The 18,373-nt window shown below is 52.8% G+C and overlaps 1 protein-coding gene across 4 annotated transcripts in view; it reads right to left on the minus strand.

The window, feature by feature from the left end:
• Nucleotides 1-18,373, minus strand: part of MAN1C1 (mannosidase alpha class 1C member 1) — a 149,220-nt gene that overhangs the window by 17,070 nt on the left and 113,777 nt on the right. For all 4 annotated transcript variants that reach the window (XM_077899065.1, XM_077899064.1, XM_077899061.1 and 1 more), the window contains exons 5-8: nucleotides 18,164-18,258; nucleotides 12,184-12,310; nucleotides 8,753-8,846; nucleotides 3,635-3,750 (exon numbers count right to left, since the gene is read on the minus strand). In XM_077899065.1, the coding sequence (XP_077755191.1) occupies nucleotides 3,635-3,750; nucleotides 8,753-8,846; nucleotides 12,184-12,310; nucleotides 18,164-18,258 (432 nt within the window). The remainder of the gene's footprint in view (nucleotides 1-3,634; nucleotides 3,751-8,752; nucleotides 8,847-12,183; nucleotides 12,311-18,163; nucleotides 18,259-18,373) is intronic.

Below are 18,373 nucleotides of genomic sequence, written 5' to 3' on the forward strand. Positions count from 1 at the left end.
TCTGTTTGTTCCTTTCCCCCTCCTGAAAGGTCCCGGCTGGTGGGCTGGCTGCAGGACAGTCTCTGAGCAGCAGATGGGGAAGCTCTGATGATGTGACATGCCAGGGCACCTGCACCATGGCGGGAGGAGCTCTGGGGGGTCTGGGCAGCTGCCCACTACTGGGTTGGCTCTGCTCTGCGCAGGGCCCAGGCTCCTAGGCAGAGCTCGGTCCATGAGGGTGTGGAGGAGGGGTGGCAGGCTAGTCTAGGGTGCAGAGATCTGGTTCAGTCACCCTTTGTCGACACCTGGGGGAGAGTCCATGAAGCCTCATGTGGTAGCACAGAAACTGCCCCTTCAAGACTGGCACCCATAGGTTATTTCCATTTTGAGTTAACCCCAAGCAAAGTAATCATGGTAAAGAGGAAATGACCATCTCTCTGTGAGGATAAACTGAGATAAGCAGATAGGTACAAAGATTTAAAAAAACAAGGCTTTCTAAAACTCTAAGCAACACACAAGATGGCACAGGCTGGCCACTGACTGGTTAGGTTTAAATGGTACAGGAGGCAAGCAGAACTGAGGGAGAATACAGAGAACTGGGCTTGAATCCCAGCTCTGCAATGTGAGAGTTGGGTGATTCTGGGCAAATTATTTCACTTTTCTGAAGACTCCCTCTCCTCATCTGTAAAATGGGAATAACTCCTGGGATAGCCGTGAGGTTTTATTCAAAGACTCTGGCATCCTTTGCTTCCTGGAGAGGATCCCATCTGTCCACTCCCCAGAGGGATTTCAGGCAAGCCAGGTTCCTTTGCAGGTGGCAGGAGCACTGGATCTGGAGTTAGTCAGATCTGTGTTTGCACCCTGGCTGCCATGTGACCTCAGGTTCTCACCTTTAAGATGGGGCTAAGTAAGACAAGGCAGTCTGTGCACTTGGCCTGGAGGAGGCCACAGTGACAGATGCTTTCCCGTAGCCCTCAGGGCTGTGCCTGGTCAGCTTGTCTGAATCATCCTCACCCACTCTCTGCTGGACAGCAACTAACCCCCTGGGGCAGCTTTCAAGGCTGTTTCTTGGGCCCCTGCCCAGAGGTTCTGATGTATCCTTGTTAGGGTGCAGCCTGAGCAATGGGATTTTACAGCTCCTCCCAGTGATTTTTAATGTGTGGACAAGGTTGAGAATTACCAGAATATTCTTCAAAGCTCTAAACTTGCCAGAGGCCCAGTCTTTACCCAGGGTCAGAGACACTCCAGGCTATTCGCTGGGGATATCAAATGAGGGGAGCAAAGCCAAGTTCTCTCCTGTTCAATCAAGTAGTTTCCATAAAGCTTCCAGTTTGCTTAAATAATTCATGGCCATTTCTTCCCTTGAAGCCTCAACCACTGTGTGCCCTGAGGGCAAGGAACCAGGCTGCCTGCTAACTTCATGTTTACCCTGCAAGGAATGGCAGAAAGTGCAGAAAGGCCTTTCCAGGCAGCATACCCCATGCAGGCAGAACACTGATCCTCTGACAGCAGACACTGGCTGTGGTCTAAGCTCAGCCAAAGCCGAAGCCGGGGCTAAGACTCAGACTGAGATAGGACTAGAGTCCCAGCAGCTGTTTCATGACCAAGGTCCTGGTGCTGGGGAGCTAGGTGGGGAAAACTCATCCCCACGTCCACAGTTTAAAAGGTCCATGGCTGTGGAGGCCTGTTTCAATGTGCTTCCCTTGGGCATGACCATTCCCGGCCAGATTCATGCAGTCAGAGGGTAGAGTTCATTCATTCATCTATCCATACCCATACCCATCCATCCTGTCCATCCTTCCACCTACCTATCTACCTATCTACTCATCTATCCCTCTACCTACCTCCCCATCCATCCTTCCACCCACATCCACCCATCTATCCATCTACCATATCCACCCACCTGTCCATCCTTCTATCTACTCATCCATCCTCTACCTACCTACCTATCCATCCTTCCACTCACACATCCACCTACGCATCCCTCTATAACATCCACCCATCCACTTATCCATCTATCCTTTCACCTATCCATCCTTTCACCTGCCTATCTACCTATCCGCCCATCTATCCTCCACCTACCTACCCATCCATCCTTCTACCCACACATCCACCCACCCATCTCTCTATGCAACCACCCATCCATCCACCCACTGATCCACCCATCCACTCATCCATCTATCCATCCACTCACCTACCCATCCATTCATCTATCCATCCACCCACCTATCCCTTCAGCAATTGTATGTTCATTTGTTCACAAAATATTGTATACTTCCTATGTAGTAAGCACAGTTTTAGGAGTGAGGCAGACAGGGTGAATGACTAGACAAGCTCCTTGCTTCTCAATAACTCACATTCTTTTTGGGGAAGGCAGACAATGAACAAGTAAACAAGTGCATATGAAGGCGAAGAAGAGTAAGTCTATAGTATGTGACAGAGAGAGACTGTGAAAGGCCAGTTTCCGTGGCATTTGGCTTGACCAACAAATGGGACCCACCATTTGAATGTTATTCTAAGTAGAGAGGACAGCAAGTACAAAAGCCCTGAGGTGGGAATGAATCTGGTATGTCTGAGGAAGACTGGGGACCAGAGCTGAAAGTAAAGGGGAAAGAGTTCAAGGTGATTGGTAGGTCTCCATCAGGTGGGCAAAGGTGAGGAGTCTAGCTTATTCTAAGTATGATGGGGAGCCGTGAGGTAGGAACATGAATTTCCAGTTCTTCTGACTGCTGTGTGGAGGGAGAACCAATGTAAAAGGCGATGGGAGCAAGAAGTCAGGTTTAGGGGGCACATGACCTCAGACCATGGTGGTAGCAGAGCAGATACAAACTGTTTGACTTACTTTATGGGGAAACTGAGGCTAAGAGCCTACCCAGTGCCCTTTCCTTAGTTGGGCTCAGAAGTATCTACTGAAGGGCTGCTGGGATCCCATAGCCCCCTTTTCCATAGCTTGGGCCAACCAACTTCTTCTTCCATCCTAAAGTCCCCCTTTCTTTGGAGAGACTCATCTCAGCCTACCATCCTTTGTTCAGTTCACACCCTGGATACAGACCAGCAGTGGTGAGGGACAGTGAGGGGACACGGGGACAGGGTTAGAAGATCTGGATCTGGCTCCAACTCTGTGCTGTGTGGCTTTGAGCAAGTGCCTTCCCCTCTCTGGGCCTTGGTTTCCATCCACATAAAGAGAAGGAGCAGAACTGGATGCTCCGCTGAGGGAGGCCCCTCCCCACCTGGACATGCCAATTACATCACCTCTGGTTCTGCAGGAAGATGGCTGAGGGTCTTGCTTTGGCAGCCTCATCTGTGGGCTCCCAGGCCAGTGTCTGGCTGTGTTCTGGGCTCTGACACACTCACGGAAGCCCAGACACCACGATTTCTGAATCAGACTGCTTCCTGTGAGACCTTGGACAAATGGCTTTACCTCCTTGAGTGTGGGTTTTGCATCTGTAAAACGAGGATGCTAACACGGCCCTAATTTCAAGGCATTTGAGAAGAGTCACAAGCTGGGTGTGCAAAGCACCTGGCTGGGGAGGAGACCACCTTGTTTTTCTGGCCAGCTCACCACAGGGGAGGGGTGGGAAGCCCTTGGCACTCAGGGATCTGTGCCCGATGGTGAATGACCAACCGCCCGTGAAGAATGAGATGCCTGTCTTACCTCCAAGGCTTCGTAGTACATCTCTTTAGCTTCCACATCTGTCTTGGCTGACATCAACCAGGATTTGATCAAATATTCATAAAAACTGTCCCCAAGTCCTCCAACTGAGACGTGGTCTGTGAGGAGAGAGGACAGGAGCATTATTTCCAACTGCTGAGGCTGCTATGAGGGCCTCACCAAGGGGACACCCGGGTGGCGAGTCTTGTCCACTGGCCTCAATGGTCCCCCAGGGCCATGTGTGGGTGGGGAGCAAGCCTCTGACCAGCAGCCTTTGAGCCCTGAAGGAACAGGGGTAGAAAGGAAGACCCAGCCTGAGACTTGGGGAACCCAGGGCCATCCTGAGCACGATCATCTGGCACACAGGCGCATGGGCTCACTCGGGTGTATAAATCACGTCGCTTTTGCAGGCCAAGGACGGCAGGGCCTCTGGTTATTAACTGTAAATGAGTTGCATTTCTTTAAAAAGATAATCTGGTGGCAGGGAGTTCAGAGATTTTTATTACCCGGTGACAAACATGGTAATTAATGCCAGGCAGGTTCATAAAAGGCCACGGAAAGGAGGAACGAGAGTCTTAATTTAGTCAGAATACAAAGCCACTTGGAAACACTGAGCTTCAGTTGAGCAGATTGGGATAAATGGAGTTTCCCAGGGGTGGGGGGAGGGAAGACTTGGGTCTGAGGAGCCCCTCTTTGCCCCGGTGGCATCTACCTCAAGTTGCCCTCTGAGCAGGACTGGCTGACTCCACCCAGGGCTATCCTGGGAGAAAGATGGGTCAACCAGGAACACTGAACCAGTGAAGCAAGACACAGAAAATGCTCCACTCACATGCTTTAAAAATTAACAACAGCGAAATGTAAAGGCATTTAATAGATAAAACCAAGAACAAACTTCAGTTCCCCGTTAAGATATGCTTCAGCAGGAGACAGGAAGGAAAATGGGGAGGCAGATTCAGGTGGGGTGGGGGTGATGGGGAGGGTATTTCCAGCTCCTCTGGAGAAAGTGGGGAGAGGAAAAGAGGAGGAGGGAAGGTGGATGGGGGGTGGAGGGAAGAGAGAAAGGAAAAGAATCCATCAAAAGCTATCATTTCTCCAGAGTCTACTGTGGACCAGGAGCTTTACTGTACTACCTATAATAATCTCCCAAGAACCCTGCCAGGTAAGCACTGCCAACCCCTTTCCTGGGTGGGAAAACCCTGGGGGAGCCTACATAGTTCCTCCAAGGCCACCAAGGTGGCGGAGCCCTCGCTTTCTGCAGCTTTACAGGCAACCAGAGCATGGAAACACGCTTCTTCTATGCCCAGAGATAGAGAGGATGAGTGTGAAGAGAAAGGGACCAAAACTCAGAGGGTAAAGACAGGTGGGGACCAGGAAAGAGGGCTGAGAGGAATACCCAGAGTACACCAGCCTTCCTGGCTCCCTCCAGCCCCATAAACAAATCATGTCCCCGCAAGGGTCAGGATTTGCAAAAACTGGAACAGATCAGGGAAATCCTGAGCCTTGGGGAGGAATGGGAGGGGGGTCAGTGTGGGCTGGACCTTACTGCGTGAAGAGGGACTCACTAGCACAGCACATCCCTGACCACCCTTGGCTACATGGAGGCTACAGCTTGGGACACACCACCAAGGGAGGCTCAGGGGCAGGCTTGGCCCAGCATGTTGACGGAACAGAAGGTCTGTGCCGAGCAGGGGTTGGGGGAAGCTGGAAGTCAAACCAGGTCAGCCTCTGTGTAGGGCCTTTCCACAGCTCCCAGCCCACAGAAGAGGCACAAAGGCACACAGCCAGAGGCACTGTCCTCTCCATACTCTTCCAGGCCTGCCTCCTGTCACTGCTCCCCCCACCACTCGACACTCCTAGCCCCCTGGCTCCCCACATTATCTCTCCCCTGTGGTGACCCCTCCACCAGGAATACCCCTTCCCCTCCTTGCATGGCTACCACTTCCTCACTGCTACCCCAGCTCAGGCATCTTTCCAGAAAGGCTTTTCTGTGTTCTCAGAAACCTGCTCACAGTCCTTCCCTACAGGGTGACCCCAAGGAGTGAGATAAGGCCCTGTGGTGCCTCATGTGGGGAGTGCTCCGTGGTAGCCCATCCTTCCATTGCTGGGTAGTGTGCTTTGCCCCTGGCAGCTCCCCAAATTGTGTGATAAGTCTCTACTTCTGAGTCCACCTCCCCCACCAGGCTGTGGGCTCTTTATGAGGAGGGGCCACATAAGATTCACATTTTACGCCTGGTGACTATATGGCATAGGATGGACATCCAGTAAGTCCTGAATGAAAGAAAGGAAGGTCGGTTTGAGCTGTGCTGGGAAGGACCTCGAATGCCAAGCCACAGAGTTTGGACTTCATCATGTAATTGTAGTGTGGCTGAGGGCACCAAGGGGCAGGTATGTGCAGCATTGGGGAGTCAGGCCCCCAGGGGTTCCATAGGGGTTTGAGACATGGTATCTCCTTTGGGATATATGCAAAGTGTCCCAGGGGCCTCGATCAAAGTGAACAAGTCTCATTTGGAGGTCCCACTGCTTTCTAGCTAGTGTATGTCCCTGGTGTCCTACTCCAGCGCTGCATGGTACATGGAGAGCCCAGAGTGGGACTCGGAAGACCCAGATCTGCCATGAGATTAGGAGAAGCCATTTTCACCTCTGGGCCTCCATCTTTTGGTGGATAAAATGCAAAAGAAGAACGTGAATTGGTGTCCACGAGCCTGAGCAGAGATGGGCCTTGCTGCTTCCTGAGCACGTCAATACTGTCGTCACACTTGGCAGCAAGAGGTGGTCACCATACAAGCTGGGGAGCTGGCCGGTAGGAAAGGAGCACGAACCAGATGGAGGTTGCCACGCTGGGGCTGACAGGCAGCTCACACTGCTGTCCCCACTGGGGAGACCCTGGACTTGCTGTGCCCTCCTGCTGAGCAAAGTGTGGGATTCAGACAGCTGACCAGGCAGACAGGCCACTCCGGGCCCAAGCTGAAGGGCAGGCAGCTCTCTGAGCTCTAACTGGCTCTGCGAGGACGGATCTTGTCTGCACTTGGTGCCAACAGGAGTCTGCTAGACTCGTCCTGGCTGTGAAGTCCTAGTGCCCTGCCGCCAGCCTGCCCACCCCCCACCCCCCCAGGGTTATCCTGCAGCTCAGCTTCCAGCAGGAGTGGGGAGAAGCCAGAGCAGGGCCTGGAACTAGGACACAGCTCCAACTCCTCCTCCCCAAGCTGCAGTTTCTGTGGTTATCCATGGGCTACCCAGAGGATTCAAGGAGAGAAACGAAGGCGAGCACACTTAGCTTACGCAAGTTGGAAATGTAATCGTCTGTTGGAAAAATACACAATTACCAAAAAACCTGGGTGAAATCACAGAGAGCGTGAGATGAGTAGGGCTGCCAGAGCCAGGGGGGAAGGCAGGCGGGCGCCCGGATAAGCTGGGCCCTCTAGCCTTCCCTCTGTTCTTCAGCAGGCCTCAGATTCATATTTTACTAACATGAAACAATTTTCTGTATGTGACCAACTTTGCCCAGCCCGGCAACTCCTGGCGCCGCCTGCAAGTTATGCTTCTCGGCAGGGGAATCCCTGGAATTTCCCCAGGTAGCTGTTCAGACTGGGGAACCATGCCTTCTCCCTCTCGGTGGGCTTCTGCTGAGCTGTCCTGGAGCAGCTCAGGCCAGCAGTGGGTAGTTTAGCTCTTTACCCAGTCAGGCCTTGCAAATAGAACCAGTAACGGTTATTGAACTGTCTTCCTGTGGTCATAATCTGTAATTCAAACCTTCATTTCCTCCCTGCACTTTTGGATTTGGCAATGTGTTTTGGTTAAAAATATTTTGTATTTCTCTAAGTGGTTTTTGCAGGAGGCCACTTGGGGGGTGAGGTCATCATTGGGGAAGATTCCTGGGTCACATTTTCTGGGCCTTCTGGACCTGCAATCACAGAGGCCCAGGGTTGCAAGAATGAGGCCTCTGCAGTTTCTCCCCTGTGTCCCCGCAGGCTGGCCAGACCTCCGGGCCCTGCCTGCATACTTTTACTGATGGCCACCCGTTACCTTTTGGCACAACACATATCATCTCTGGAAGATGGAACTAAAGTCCGTTTCCTGCAGCTTCTATTTTCCCACATTCCTCCATGGTGCACAAAACAGATATCACAAGCTCTTCTCCCATTTGCAGGAGATGAAACCAAGGCTCAGAGAAAGTGAATTTCCCGCAGCCATGCAGTAATTAGTTTCAAGTACTTTGCTCCTGAGCCCTTGCTGATGTTGTAACAACTAGGGCTGGAGGCAGTGGAAAGGGAGTGGGGTCCTTGTTTCAGCAAAAGTAGTGGGGGTGGGGGGTGGGGATGGGGGCTCTCTGGGAAGCCTCTAAAGGCAGGGCCCAAGGAACTTGTCACCACCAATTTGTGCTGTGACCGCATGATCAGGAGCAATCTTGGTGGAGGAGCAATCCCAGGGTCGTGGGAGGAGCAATCCCAGGGTCGTGGGAGGCTTTTCAACACCCTCCAGGCTGCACATCCCCCCAAACCCCATTCTGTTTCGGTGGGTAGAGCTGGGGGCTGTAAATGAGGCTCCATGGCTGACCCTCACCCATCTGGTTGAGGCACAAGCTTCTGAACAGAGTACAGCAGGAATCCCAGGACCAGTCCTGGTAGGTGTAAGATACAGCAGTAAATTCATGATTTTTGTACTGCTATATAGTCAGGCTGTGCTTATTAAAAAAAAAAAAAAGGATTAAAATTGGAGGTGGAGCACCAGGTTGGGGGCTGGGAGAGGATGCACAGTCTTTCTTGGGGCCACTTCTGGAGTAGGCAGATGGTTCTATGTGCAACGCCTCCACAAGTTTGGGGGTGACCAGAGAGACTTCAGTGGTGCCCTAAGAGATGGAAGCCTGGAGATGCGGAGTGTGCAGGGGATGCAGAGGGCGGGTGGCTGCCACCACACATGTCACACAATAGCACACACAACACAATGACAGTGAAGGCTCGCTCCCCACAATGCCTGGCAGGATGGGTGGTGCCCTGGGGCATGGGGCAGATGCCTCACTGGCCTGCGGCTCTGATAAACGTGTCCCTCCTCACTCGGCCAGGTGCCTGGCACGGGAGGCTGGTGGCAATCAGGCTGGCTGGGGGGTAGCATCTCTATACTCACGTTGCATCCAGTTCCCGCTCACTGGGCTGAGGAAGTTGGGGTAGAGGCCGAAGGGCTTGTTGATCTTCCTGAGGACCTTTCGGATGTTCCTGACCTGCCAAGAAATGGACACCAGATGCACCTTCACTTTCTGGAAGAAGCCAGCGACTCTCAGCCACCGCCAATGGAGGTAGTGTGTTTGGATCCAAGAGGAAACCACTTAGACGAGGCAGGAGGGAGAGCTGCATTACCAACAGCAGGCCCTGGCCTGGAGGTGGCATGAGAGGCATGGGACATGGCTGGACACGGCCTTCCGTGGGAATGGGGCAGGGTTGCTGGCCACCACCTCTGCACTGACCACTCTGTCTGGGGACCTGCTAGGCCCCCATGTCCCTCTTGCTTCAGCCCTTCCTCACTGTGCATTGCTTTGGGGGATGGACCTTTTCTGAGGGTGTTGGTTCCTATAAGCAACAGTAGCTCATTTGTAATTGCTTGGTCAAACTGCCAGGGGACACCTGGGTGGCTCAGTGGTTGAGCATCTGCCTTTGGCTCAAGGCATGATCCTGCAGTCCCAGGATCGAGTCCCACATCCGGTTTCCTGCATGGAGCCTGCTTCTCCCTCTGCCTCTCTGCCCCTCTCTCCCTGTCTCTGTGTCTCTCATGCATAAATAAATAAAATCTTTAAAAAAAAAAACAACAGGTCAGAAATGGTCAATACTGGCAATTTCATAGGGTTCAGCCTTGGAATATTTTATTGTATTGGACACCTTTGGAACCATTCCAGAGGAAAGGCCTGGGCTCCTCGACACCCCCTGCCCTCATACGCACCTCAGGGTGTTAACAACAACAGTAACAGTTGTTAACTTTTCTCGGACCTCCCAAGCCAGACCCATTACATACATCACCTCCGACCCTTAGAACAACCCATGTGGTATTATCTCTGTGTAACAGGTGACAAACCCGAATCTCAGAGTTTCAGCGGCTTGCCCCTGGTCATGCAGCTCATAAGCACCAGAGCCAAGACATGAGATAGGTCTTGGCTGACTACACAGAGTAGCCCTTGTGTCCAACACAGGTCAGACAGGGCAGGGACCTCACAGTAACACATAGCAGAGGCTGCCCCGGCTGGAGCAAGAAGATGCTAGATTTGCAACCTTTGAGGCTACAAAGGACGAGAAGCGGGAAGGCATTTTATCCCTTGGGGTCTGCTCTCTGGCAGTACATGAAATCCTTCCAGCACAGAATCCACCAGAACAGAGAGGCCCTCGGGGATGGTACTATATCATGCTTGTAGATTTATCTACAAGGCTAGAGGCAGGGAGAGCAGCCTTTTTAGCTGTCAGACCTTTCTTTCCAGGGGACAGCACTTTGCTTTACCACATGAGATTTCATATCCATTTATGTTAACAGAGTCCATTATAGGGGACAGGAATGTGCTTGTACCTGAGTTATTCTCGACTATCCTGGTGGTGAGCAGTGAAGCAGGCTAAATTAGCTCCCCTGGAGGGTACGGGTGCTTCTAGAATTTGGGCCAATTTGTTGACTGCCAATAATCACCTCTGTGGGAGGCATGACTGGGGGATGAAAATAGCCGGAGAATGTAAATGCAGAGACACACTGAGAGAAAGACAGGCAGATGGACTTGAGGGGAAAAGCCTGAAGCCTGCTATACTAATCTCGTCTTGAAGAACGTGGGCTTCAGAGTCAGAGAGTCCTGGGCTTGAATCCTCACTTTATCACTTACCAGCTGGATGACCCAGGACAGAGTCTCAGTTTCCTCCTCTGTAAAATGTGGATAAGAGGAAGACCCACCTCAGGGTTTGGAGGGATGGTTAGAGATACAATGCATAGCAGGTGCTCAGGCAGGGGTAGCTACTTTGTCCAGACTAGCCAGGGACTAGAGGAGCTCCCTGTCCCACTCCATGTCAGCCAGTCACAACCTTCCCAGAGGAGTTTGACTCAAGAGCATGGGGGCGGGAGGGCTTGGAGGAAATAAGACCTATCAGGAAAAGGGACTGAACTTATTCCACAAACTTTCAAGGTGGGGTGTCACAGGATGCCAGAGTCCTCCCCGTACAAGGGAAAGCTTCTGAAGGCAGGTCTGACATGACAGCCTATTTAAGGGGGGTAGAGAACCCCAACACAGAGAAGTGATCAAGGGACTGAAGAGCTCTTCTTGAGCTTCCCAAGAATGCTCAGGGGGATTCCCACACTGAATAAGCAGTGCTCTTGGGATACCTTGGTGGCTCAGAGGTTTGGCACCTGCCTTGAGCCCAGGGCGTGATCCTGGGGTCCTGGGATCAAGTCCCACACCAGGGTCCCTGCATGCTTCTCCCTCTGCCTGTGTCTCTGCCTCTCTCTCTCTGCGTCTCTTGTGAATAAATAAATAAATTAATTAATTAAAAAAAAAAGCAGTGCTCTTAAATCTGGCATCAAAAAGCATATGGGTGCTTGTTATAAATGCAGATTCCCGGGCCTGGGCACAGCCCAGAGGTAAGTTTCCTAAAGGCACACTTTGAGGTTGGCTGGTGGACACAAGACTGGGAGCTGCTGGGTGGAGGTGTGAATCTTCCGGCTCCCTGGGCACCCCACGAGTCTAACGTTCAGAAAACGTTTGGGCTTTGGGAACGGGAGGCCTACAAAGGGTTCTTCTAAGAGGGAGGATTTCATCTCCCTAGGCAGGACTCAGGAAGGAACACTTGCTGATGGAGCCTGGGCGCCATCTGAGAGGGGTGTGTGTACCCTTCCCTTCCTTGGGTTTCGGGTTAGACCCTGGGAGACAGCTCCAGACAGTGGGACTGCCAAGGGCTGTAATGTGGAGGAGCTGCTTCTTCTGAAGGGCTTCACAGAGGTGCAGAGCGGGCAGCGTTCAGGCTGGCGGACAGCCTGGATGCTAGCTCTCGGCACCCCTCGCGGCCTTAGCCAGCTCCGTAACAATGAGGAAGGACAGACGTGTGCCTCTGCTGTAGAGTGAAATCGCTTTGCCAGCCTGCTGACAACATGAGCTAGGCGGGCATCTGGAAGGAAAAGGCAGCCGATCTCACATGAAAAAGTTAACTGTCTCTGGAAAGGGGACTTTTGCACCTGGTGGCCAATTCCTGCCAATACGAGCTAGCTGGTGCCTGGATTTCGGTTCTTGCACTCTCTCCAGATTTCACATATGCGTGGTTGCCACTGAGCTGACACCCGCCGGTGAAAACCTCCGAAAACCTCTCGCTGGCAGTCTCATCTCCTCCCTGCCCTGGTAGGACCCCGATTATTCCCTGTGCTCACCTTCCTTGCCACCTGGCTTCAGGCACTCTCAGGGCTTCCACAAGCAGCTACTGGCTGTATCAGTGGTGGCTGGAGGCCCCCCTCTGCTGATGGGGGACCCCACTTCCCCCCCTGGCGCTCTCAGTGGGCAGAAGAGGGAGGAGCTGTTTGGGGGTGGGGGATTCAGGGAGAGCACTTGCCTTTTCTGCGAAGACCTGGTTGCCAGAGAGCTCGGTGAGGTGTAAGAACTCCAAGTGCAGGGATCCAAACTCAGCCAGGATGCTGCTGCTCCCTGCCATGGCCCAGCCCCAGCTCCTGTTGGAGCCACTGTGGAAAGACAAAAGCACCCCATCACCTGCCTGCTGGGGGGGCTGCTTAGTGGGGGGAGCACACACTATAACGTGCCAGGCCCTGTCCTGGGAGCTGTGGCTTCTGATCTCCCTTACTCCTCCCTGTTAATAGGGAGGCAGCACTGCTAATAGCCCCATTTTGCTGATGAGGACACTGAGGGCAGTGAAGTGACTTGCTGAGGGTGACTTAAACCCAGGCCTGTCCACCCACACTATTCTTTGTTTCTATCACCAAGCAGCCCCTGTGAGATGTGTGGACTCAAGGATGACGGCAGAGCTGCCTTGGTGACCAAGACCCAGCACTCAAGTTAGGCTAAATTTACAGGGAATATCACCAACGCACAGGGACCTCAAAGACCCCACAGAACACTTTCTGCTTCACAGTCAATGGTGCTGCGTGTGGAGGGTAAACTGCTGTGGGGGGTCCGAATGGAGGCAGATGAAAGGTGGGGACCCCACCTGGCCTTTCCCTCTCCCCACACTGTCAGTGCTGCCCAAAGACCCACAGTGGCCCCTCCTGGAATTCTGTGGAACCCACACCTGACAGGCAGGTGGCTCTGGTATGACCATAGGTCTGGAGCTGCTGGACCCCTGGGAAGCTCAAGGTTTAGGAATAAAAGATACAGGGCCTCTCGGAGAAAAGGGCTTCTCAGCTGTCAATCATGAATGTCTCATGAACATCTCAGACCGATCCTCACTGGAGAGGCTCAGTCCTGCTTCCAGGTACTGGGTGCTTCCAAGGAGGAAGAGCACAGAGGTGGGGTCGCAGGTTGTCCTCCTATCTGCCCCTCTCACAGATGAGGAAAACAAGGCCTGGGGTGGTGACGCCACCCACTCGCCATCACACAGCACGTGGAGCAGCTGGGACTCAAGGCTGGCCTCATGCCAGGGCTTGTGCTAACCACTGCGTGGTCTGCCTCTCTTTTAATTACATAATAATAAGCAAGGATGCTGCCTTTTCAGGTGTTTTTACTTCAATCTCTGTAGCCAGGGGGCCAGGATCAAGTTTGAGAGGCCCGGGGCACACCATCCCCACCTTCTGCACCTAAGTTCATGCATCATTAAACTGGGCAAGAGTGAATGGTCTTGGTCTCTGTTCCTAGGGCTTTTGTGGGATGAAGAGGGAAGAGAAAAGTGCAGAACAGAGGTAGCCTTGGGCTAGATGCTTCCTCTCCCCGTGCCTCAGTCTCCTCATGTGTATCATGATGATCTTTCCTGTGGGACATTTAGGACAACCAGGGGGACAAGGTAGGGGCAGAGCAGGGTGGAGTGGCCCCCTCTATCTGTAAGGGCTTTAAGGAGCAGGCTGAGGGGGCTGGCTCTGCCCTGGCAACTGGGAAGCCCCTCCCCTTCCCTGCTGGGATAGCTCTGCCTCCCTAGGAACTGGCTTCTGTCTGTCCATCTGCTGGGGACAGGACCAAGGGAGGCAGGCGTGGGCGAAGGCAGGTCAGGGAGGTCACGGTTTGCCATCTGAGGGGCACCTCTTTCCTTGGGGCGGGTTGGGGCTCTCCTGAGGCTACCCCTCTCCTCTCTCAGCTCCATTATCTGGCCTGAATAAAGTTTCTAACGTCAAACTCATCAGTCTCAACTTCTAGAAATAGATGGGAGGAATCAAGTTTTAGATCTTATGGAGCAAGTGGCCTCAATAAACAGAGATAACCACTGGGCCCTTCTTCCTTTCTCCACCTTTTTGGGTATTTCCCTGACTTGAGGGGCATGGGCAGGTGGGGAGAGATGGGCAGAGAGGAGACTTGGCTCCTAGATAATAAATAAAACGGCTTCTGTTTTTTGAGCCACTCAGATACCAGGCATTGGGTCAAGCTGTTTGCATCTTGACTTCATTTAAAGCCCACAGGTAAAGCATCATTCATTCCAATATACAAAGAGGAAACTGAGGCTCAGGGAGGGAAGTTATTGGAAGGTCGGAGCCAGGAGGTGGTGGAGGCCGGATTCAGACTGGGCTCTGCACATCCCCTAACGGTCTTCCACCCAGATCGCCCCACATCCCCCCAGAGGGAAAGTGAAGGTGTCCCCTTCTCTGTCCCTCTTCCCCCCCCCCCCCACCGCAACCCCCAAGCCAAGAGAGACTTCTCTCTCCGGCTATCTCAGTGGGAGCCGTGGGTACCCGTGGAGGGTTTCCTGAATAATGGATGCTTCCTGCCCTCATAGCAATTCAAGGTCAAAACAGCCACCATTCACCCACCTGAGTCTTGCTCAGAGAGTCTTTTGCTCTCGTTTTCCCCCACATGAGCCTCTCCTTCCTCTTCCCTCCCTCCCGAGTGGGCTTCCTGCAGTGGAGCCAGCCTGGCAGACAGGCAGACCAGCGCTGGGCAGACGCTGGCAGTGGGCGGGCACCTTCCCTCTCCTGCCCATCTTCAGATGCTGGCTCCCGCAGCAGCCCGGCTGGGCAACTTCGAGCAGGTCAGCTGATCTCTCTAGCCCTGTTTCCTCACCTGTTAAATAACTGTACCCACACCTCCCAGGGCTATCGTGAGGTATAAATTAGGCATGTAATAACTGTCATTTTTAACATTATGCAATTATGCAATCTAAATCATGTATTTATAGTGTATTAAAATTATCGTTTGAGTTATTGAGCTCCTGATGGGTGCCAGACAGCTGTAGTATCTTATTTTATCTTCACGTCCAACTCCGGAGGTAGATACCATGATTCTAATTTCACAGGTGAAGATGCTCAGACTCAGAGAGGGGAGACACTTCTCCGAGGTCACACAGCAAGTGATGGAACTGGTAGAACTGAATCTGAATCCAAATCTTAGGTACTTTGTGTCCCAAACGCATCTGTTCTGGGCAGCATCCAGAGACCAGGAGGTCTTTTGATCAGCCCTGTGAGGCAGTGGGCTCATGGAAGCTCTGCCCTCTGCCCCCCTCCCAGTCTTTTAGGCCTGCGATTGGATCTGCGGCCTGTTGTCACTTGTGTGTGTGTGGCTGCAAGTGTGTGACTCAGGCCAACATGTGTATCTCAGCCTGATTTGAGTGGGTGGTAATCAGGTGTGTAGGCATGTGTGAGGCTGCGTGTGTGAGAGATTAATCCTTGGATTGGCCACTGCCACTCTCTCAGATTCAGTGGTCCCCCCAGGTCACAGGTCACAGCTGTCCCTGCCTCTGCCTCCCAGACAGGAGGAGCAGTCACACTCACTTTGGGGCAGGGCCTAGTTATCTAGCCCTCCCGCTGGGACCCAGTCTGGCCCTTCCTCTTAGAGCTGCCCACAGGGAGCCCTGCCGGGAGCAGGGGCAGCAGAGGTGTGTGGCCCAGCTCCGAGCAGCAGGCCCTCTCCAAAGAGCAAATGCAGAGCCACTGGGGCCACAAACATCCCTGATATTCCCCTGGGTGGAACAGGGTGGTGTTTTTTAGCAACAGACTCTCTTACCCAGAAAATGAAAGGGAGGTGTTGCCAGGAAATATGCATATACATACATATGTATACAGCACTGGCAGTATGCAAATAGCCTAAAAATAAATGCATTTTCTTAATCAGAAATGTCAGGATCTGTGTCGCATCCAGTCTAGGCTCTGAGGGACAGGGACAGGGCAGGCAGCCAGGGCTGTGCTTGCAGGCCTTGAGGGTGGGCAGTGCCCTGCACAGAGTGGGGAAGGATGAGCCAAGGTCCTATCCTAGACTCCAGGCAGTGAGGCCCGAGAAACCAGCCCTGGGTGAGAGAGCCACAAAGATGTGCGTGTGTGTCTCGGCTCTGTGATGGCTGGCTGTGTTTCTCCAGGATCAGTGTTTGTGGGAGAGGAATCTGAGCAGAGGTCCAAATGTCCGGCTCTGAGAAGTCAACCCTGGCACCGAGAATGGATTTGATTGGCCCTGGGGGCCTGTCTGTGGCCTCTGGTGAGATTTGTGTGAGGCCACACCCTAGGAATGCTCTCCGAGCACAGAGACTGTAAGGGAAGTGGCTGACTCGGCAAATCCCCTCTCCCCTGCGAGGCCCCCAGCAGGGCAGGCCGACCCACCCCAGGACAGAGAGAAACTGAGGCACTGGACCAGAGCCCGGGGCCCCTGCCTCCCTGCCAGGCAGCTTGCAGGAGCTACTGTTGGATCGAGAATCCTGACATAAGACATCACTTTAGGAGATGAACAGAGAAGTCTGGTAAGAGGGAAATATTGCAGCCTTGCTCCCAGACTTGGGGGTGTCGGAGAGCCTCATGGGCACTGGGGCAGCAGGGTTCCTGTCTGAGGGAGGACCAGGCAGGCATTAAGAGCAGAGCTTTCAATCTGTAACAAAACTGGTTTAAATCTTAGCCCTGGTTACCTATTAGCTATAAGGCTTTGGGCAAGTTACTTCATCTCTCCAAGACTCTGTTTGAATAAAGGGGATAATATAAATATCTACCCTCAAAGGGTCTGCTGTGAGGAATACTTGGTGAGGCAATGTATGGAAACCCTTAGCACAATGCCAGGGCCATAGAATTGCTCAGTAAGGGGTAGGCACAGAGTCATTGTTAATCCTTTATCCTGCACACAGTACCTAGCACGGTTATTTATTGAAGGAATGAGCAAAGAACTGGACATGGATCCTGTCATCCAGAAGCTCCCAGGCCAGCAGGGACCATGAAGAGGCACATGACGAGGCCATAAGGAAGCAGATGAAGTACCTGCAGGCCGGGAGAGGCTAAAACGCTTCTGGCTTGACGGCACAGGTGGCAGGTGAGCTGGCCTTTGCCGACCAGGGAAGCCGTCTGAGGAAGGCGACCAGAGGAAGAACAGAGTGAGGAAAGGCAAGACAATGGGGCATTGAGGGTCCCCAGGAGCAAGACTCATGCTTTATAAAGATTCAGAGATCGAAAAGCTGGCTGGCCATTAGTTCTCTTGACTTGACCCCATCCCTTCCCCTCTCTGGGTCTCAATCGCCGCATCTGGAAAATGAGTGGATACAAACACACTCCTATTCCCACAACAGGGAAGTGCAGCCACGCCGGGGGCAGGGAAGCCCCCACAGGCTTTGGAGCTGGATTCAGTGGCAGCCCCAGATCCATGCTTCTCTCATTGCATCTCCCAGGGTCCCTTCCACTCTGACATTCTGTGACTTAGTGACTACCCAGAAAGTCTCCAGTTCATACACTGAATTAAGCTGTAGATGAGGAAGCAAAACCATGGAAGGAGCCAATAAGAATCAATGTTTTAAAACCAAGCCAGTAGAAAGAAGCATTGCCAGTCCATGGTTTCTTTGATTTGTGGAACCACATGGGAGTTCTCTGATCTTATCTAACACTTTTGATATAATCCACATTTTCTGCAGTAAGAATTTACTATTTTTAAAGAGGGGAATATTCCAATAAGTATTATTAAAAACAGTTGCAAGTTCTGGATTTGTGTCCTGGAATGGTCAGTTACTGGCTTACGTGACCTTGGCCAAGGCCTTTTCTCCTTGGAGTCCAAGCCTCCGTGGGCTAGATGCCCCCAGAAGCTCCTCTGGGTTCTGATACTGGGTTCTGGAGACCCAGCCCAGTGGTCCCTCTGTTCAGGGTCTTGAGACCTCCTAGCAGCTTGGGGTACCTTGTCATGGTGGGAGGTTGTGATGTACCTACTGGCTCCTGACCCTAGCTGGGCACACCTGTAGGGCTGTGAGTCAAGGCAGCATTGGGGGACGATCACTTCTCACCTAGGAAAGATCAGGCCTTATGAATCCCAAGCTGATGTTTGTTTGGTGACAAACATCAGCCCTCGAGAGCCCGAGGCTAAGGCTAGTCTCCACTGTGCCACTGGCTTGCTTTGATTCCCAAGGCAGGTCCTGTCCTCTCCCTGTGCCTCAATTTCCACAGATGCAGCCAAAGCCACAAGTGGGAAAGCAGAAGATGTCCTACCTTTTGAAGTTTACAACACCTTTTGGGATTCCCGTGGGGGTGTTGAAGGCTGGTAGGAGTTTCTCTCCCAGCTTGATGGCCTTTACTCGGAACACCTGTAAAGGAAGCAGCACAGGGCATCATGAACCAGCCCGGGTGGGCACCATCCCTGCTCCAAGCTGCTCCTGCTAGGGGTAACCCAGGAGCTGTGGGCCTAAAGAGGGAAGGGGT

Source organism: Canis aureus, chromosome 5 (genome assembly GCF_053574225.1).
Source record: "Canis aureus isolate CA01 chromosome 5, VMU_Caureus_v.1.0, whole genome shotgun sequence".
Classification (NCBI taxonomy): domain Eukaryota; kingdom Metazoa; phylum Chordata; class Mammalia; order Carnivora; family Canidae; genus Canis; species Canis aureus.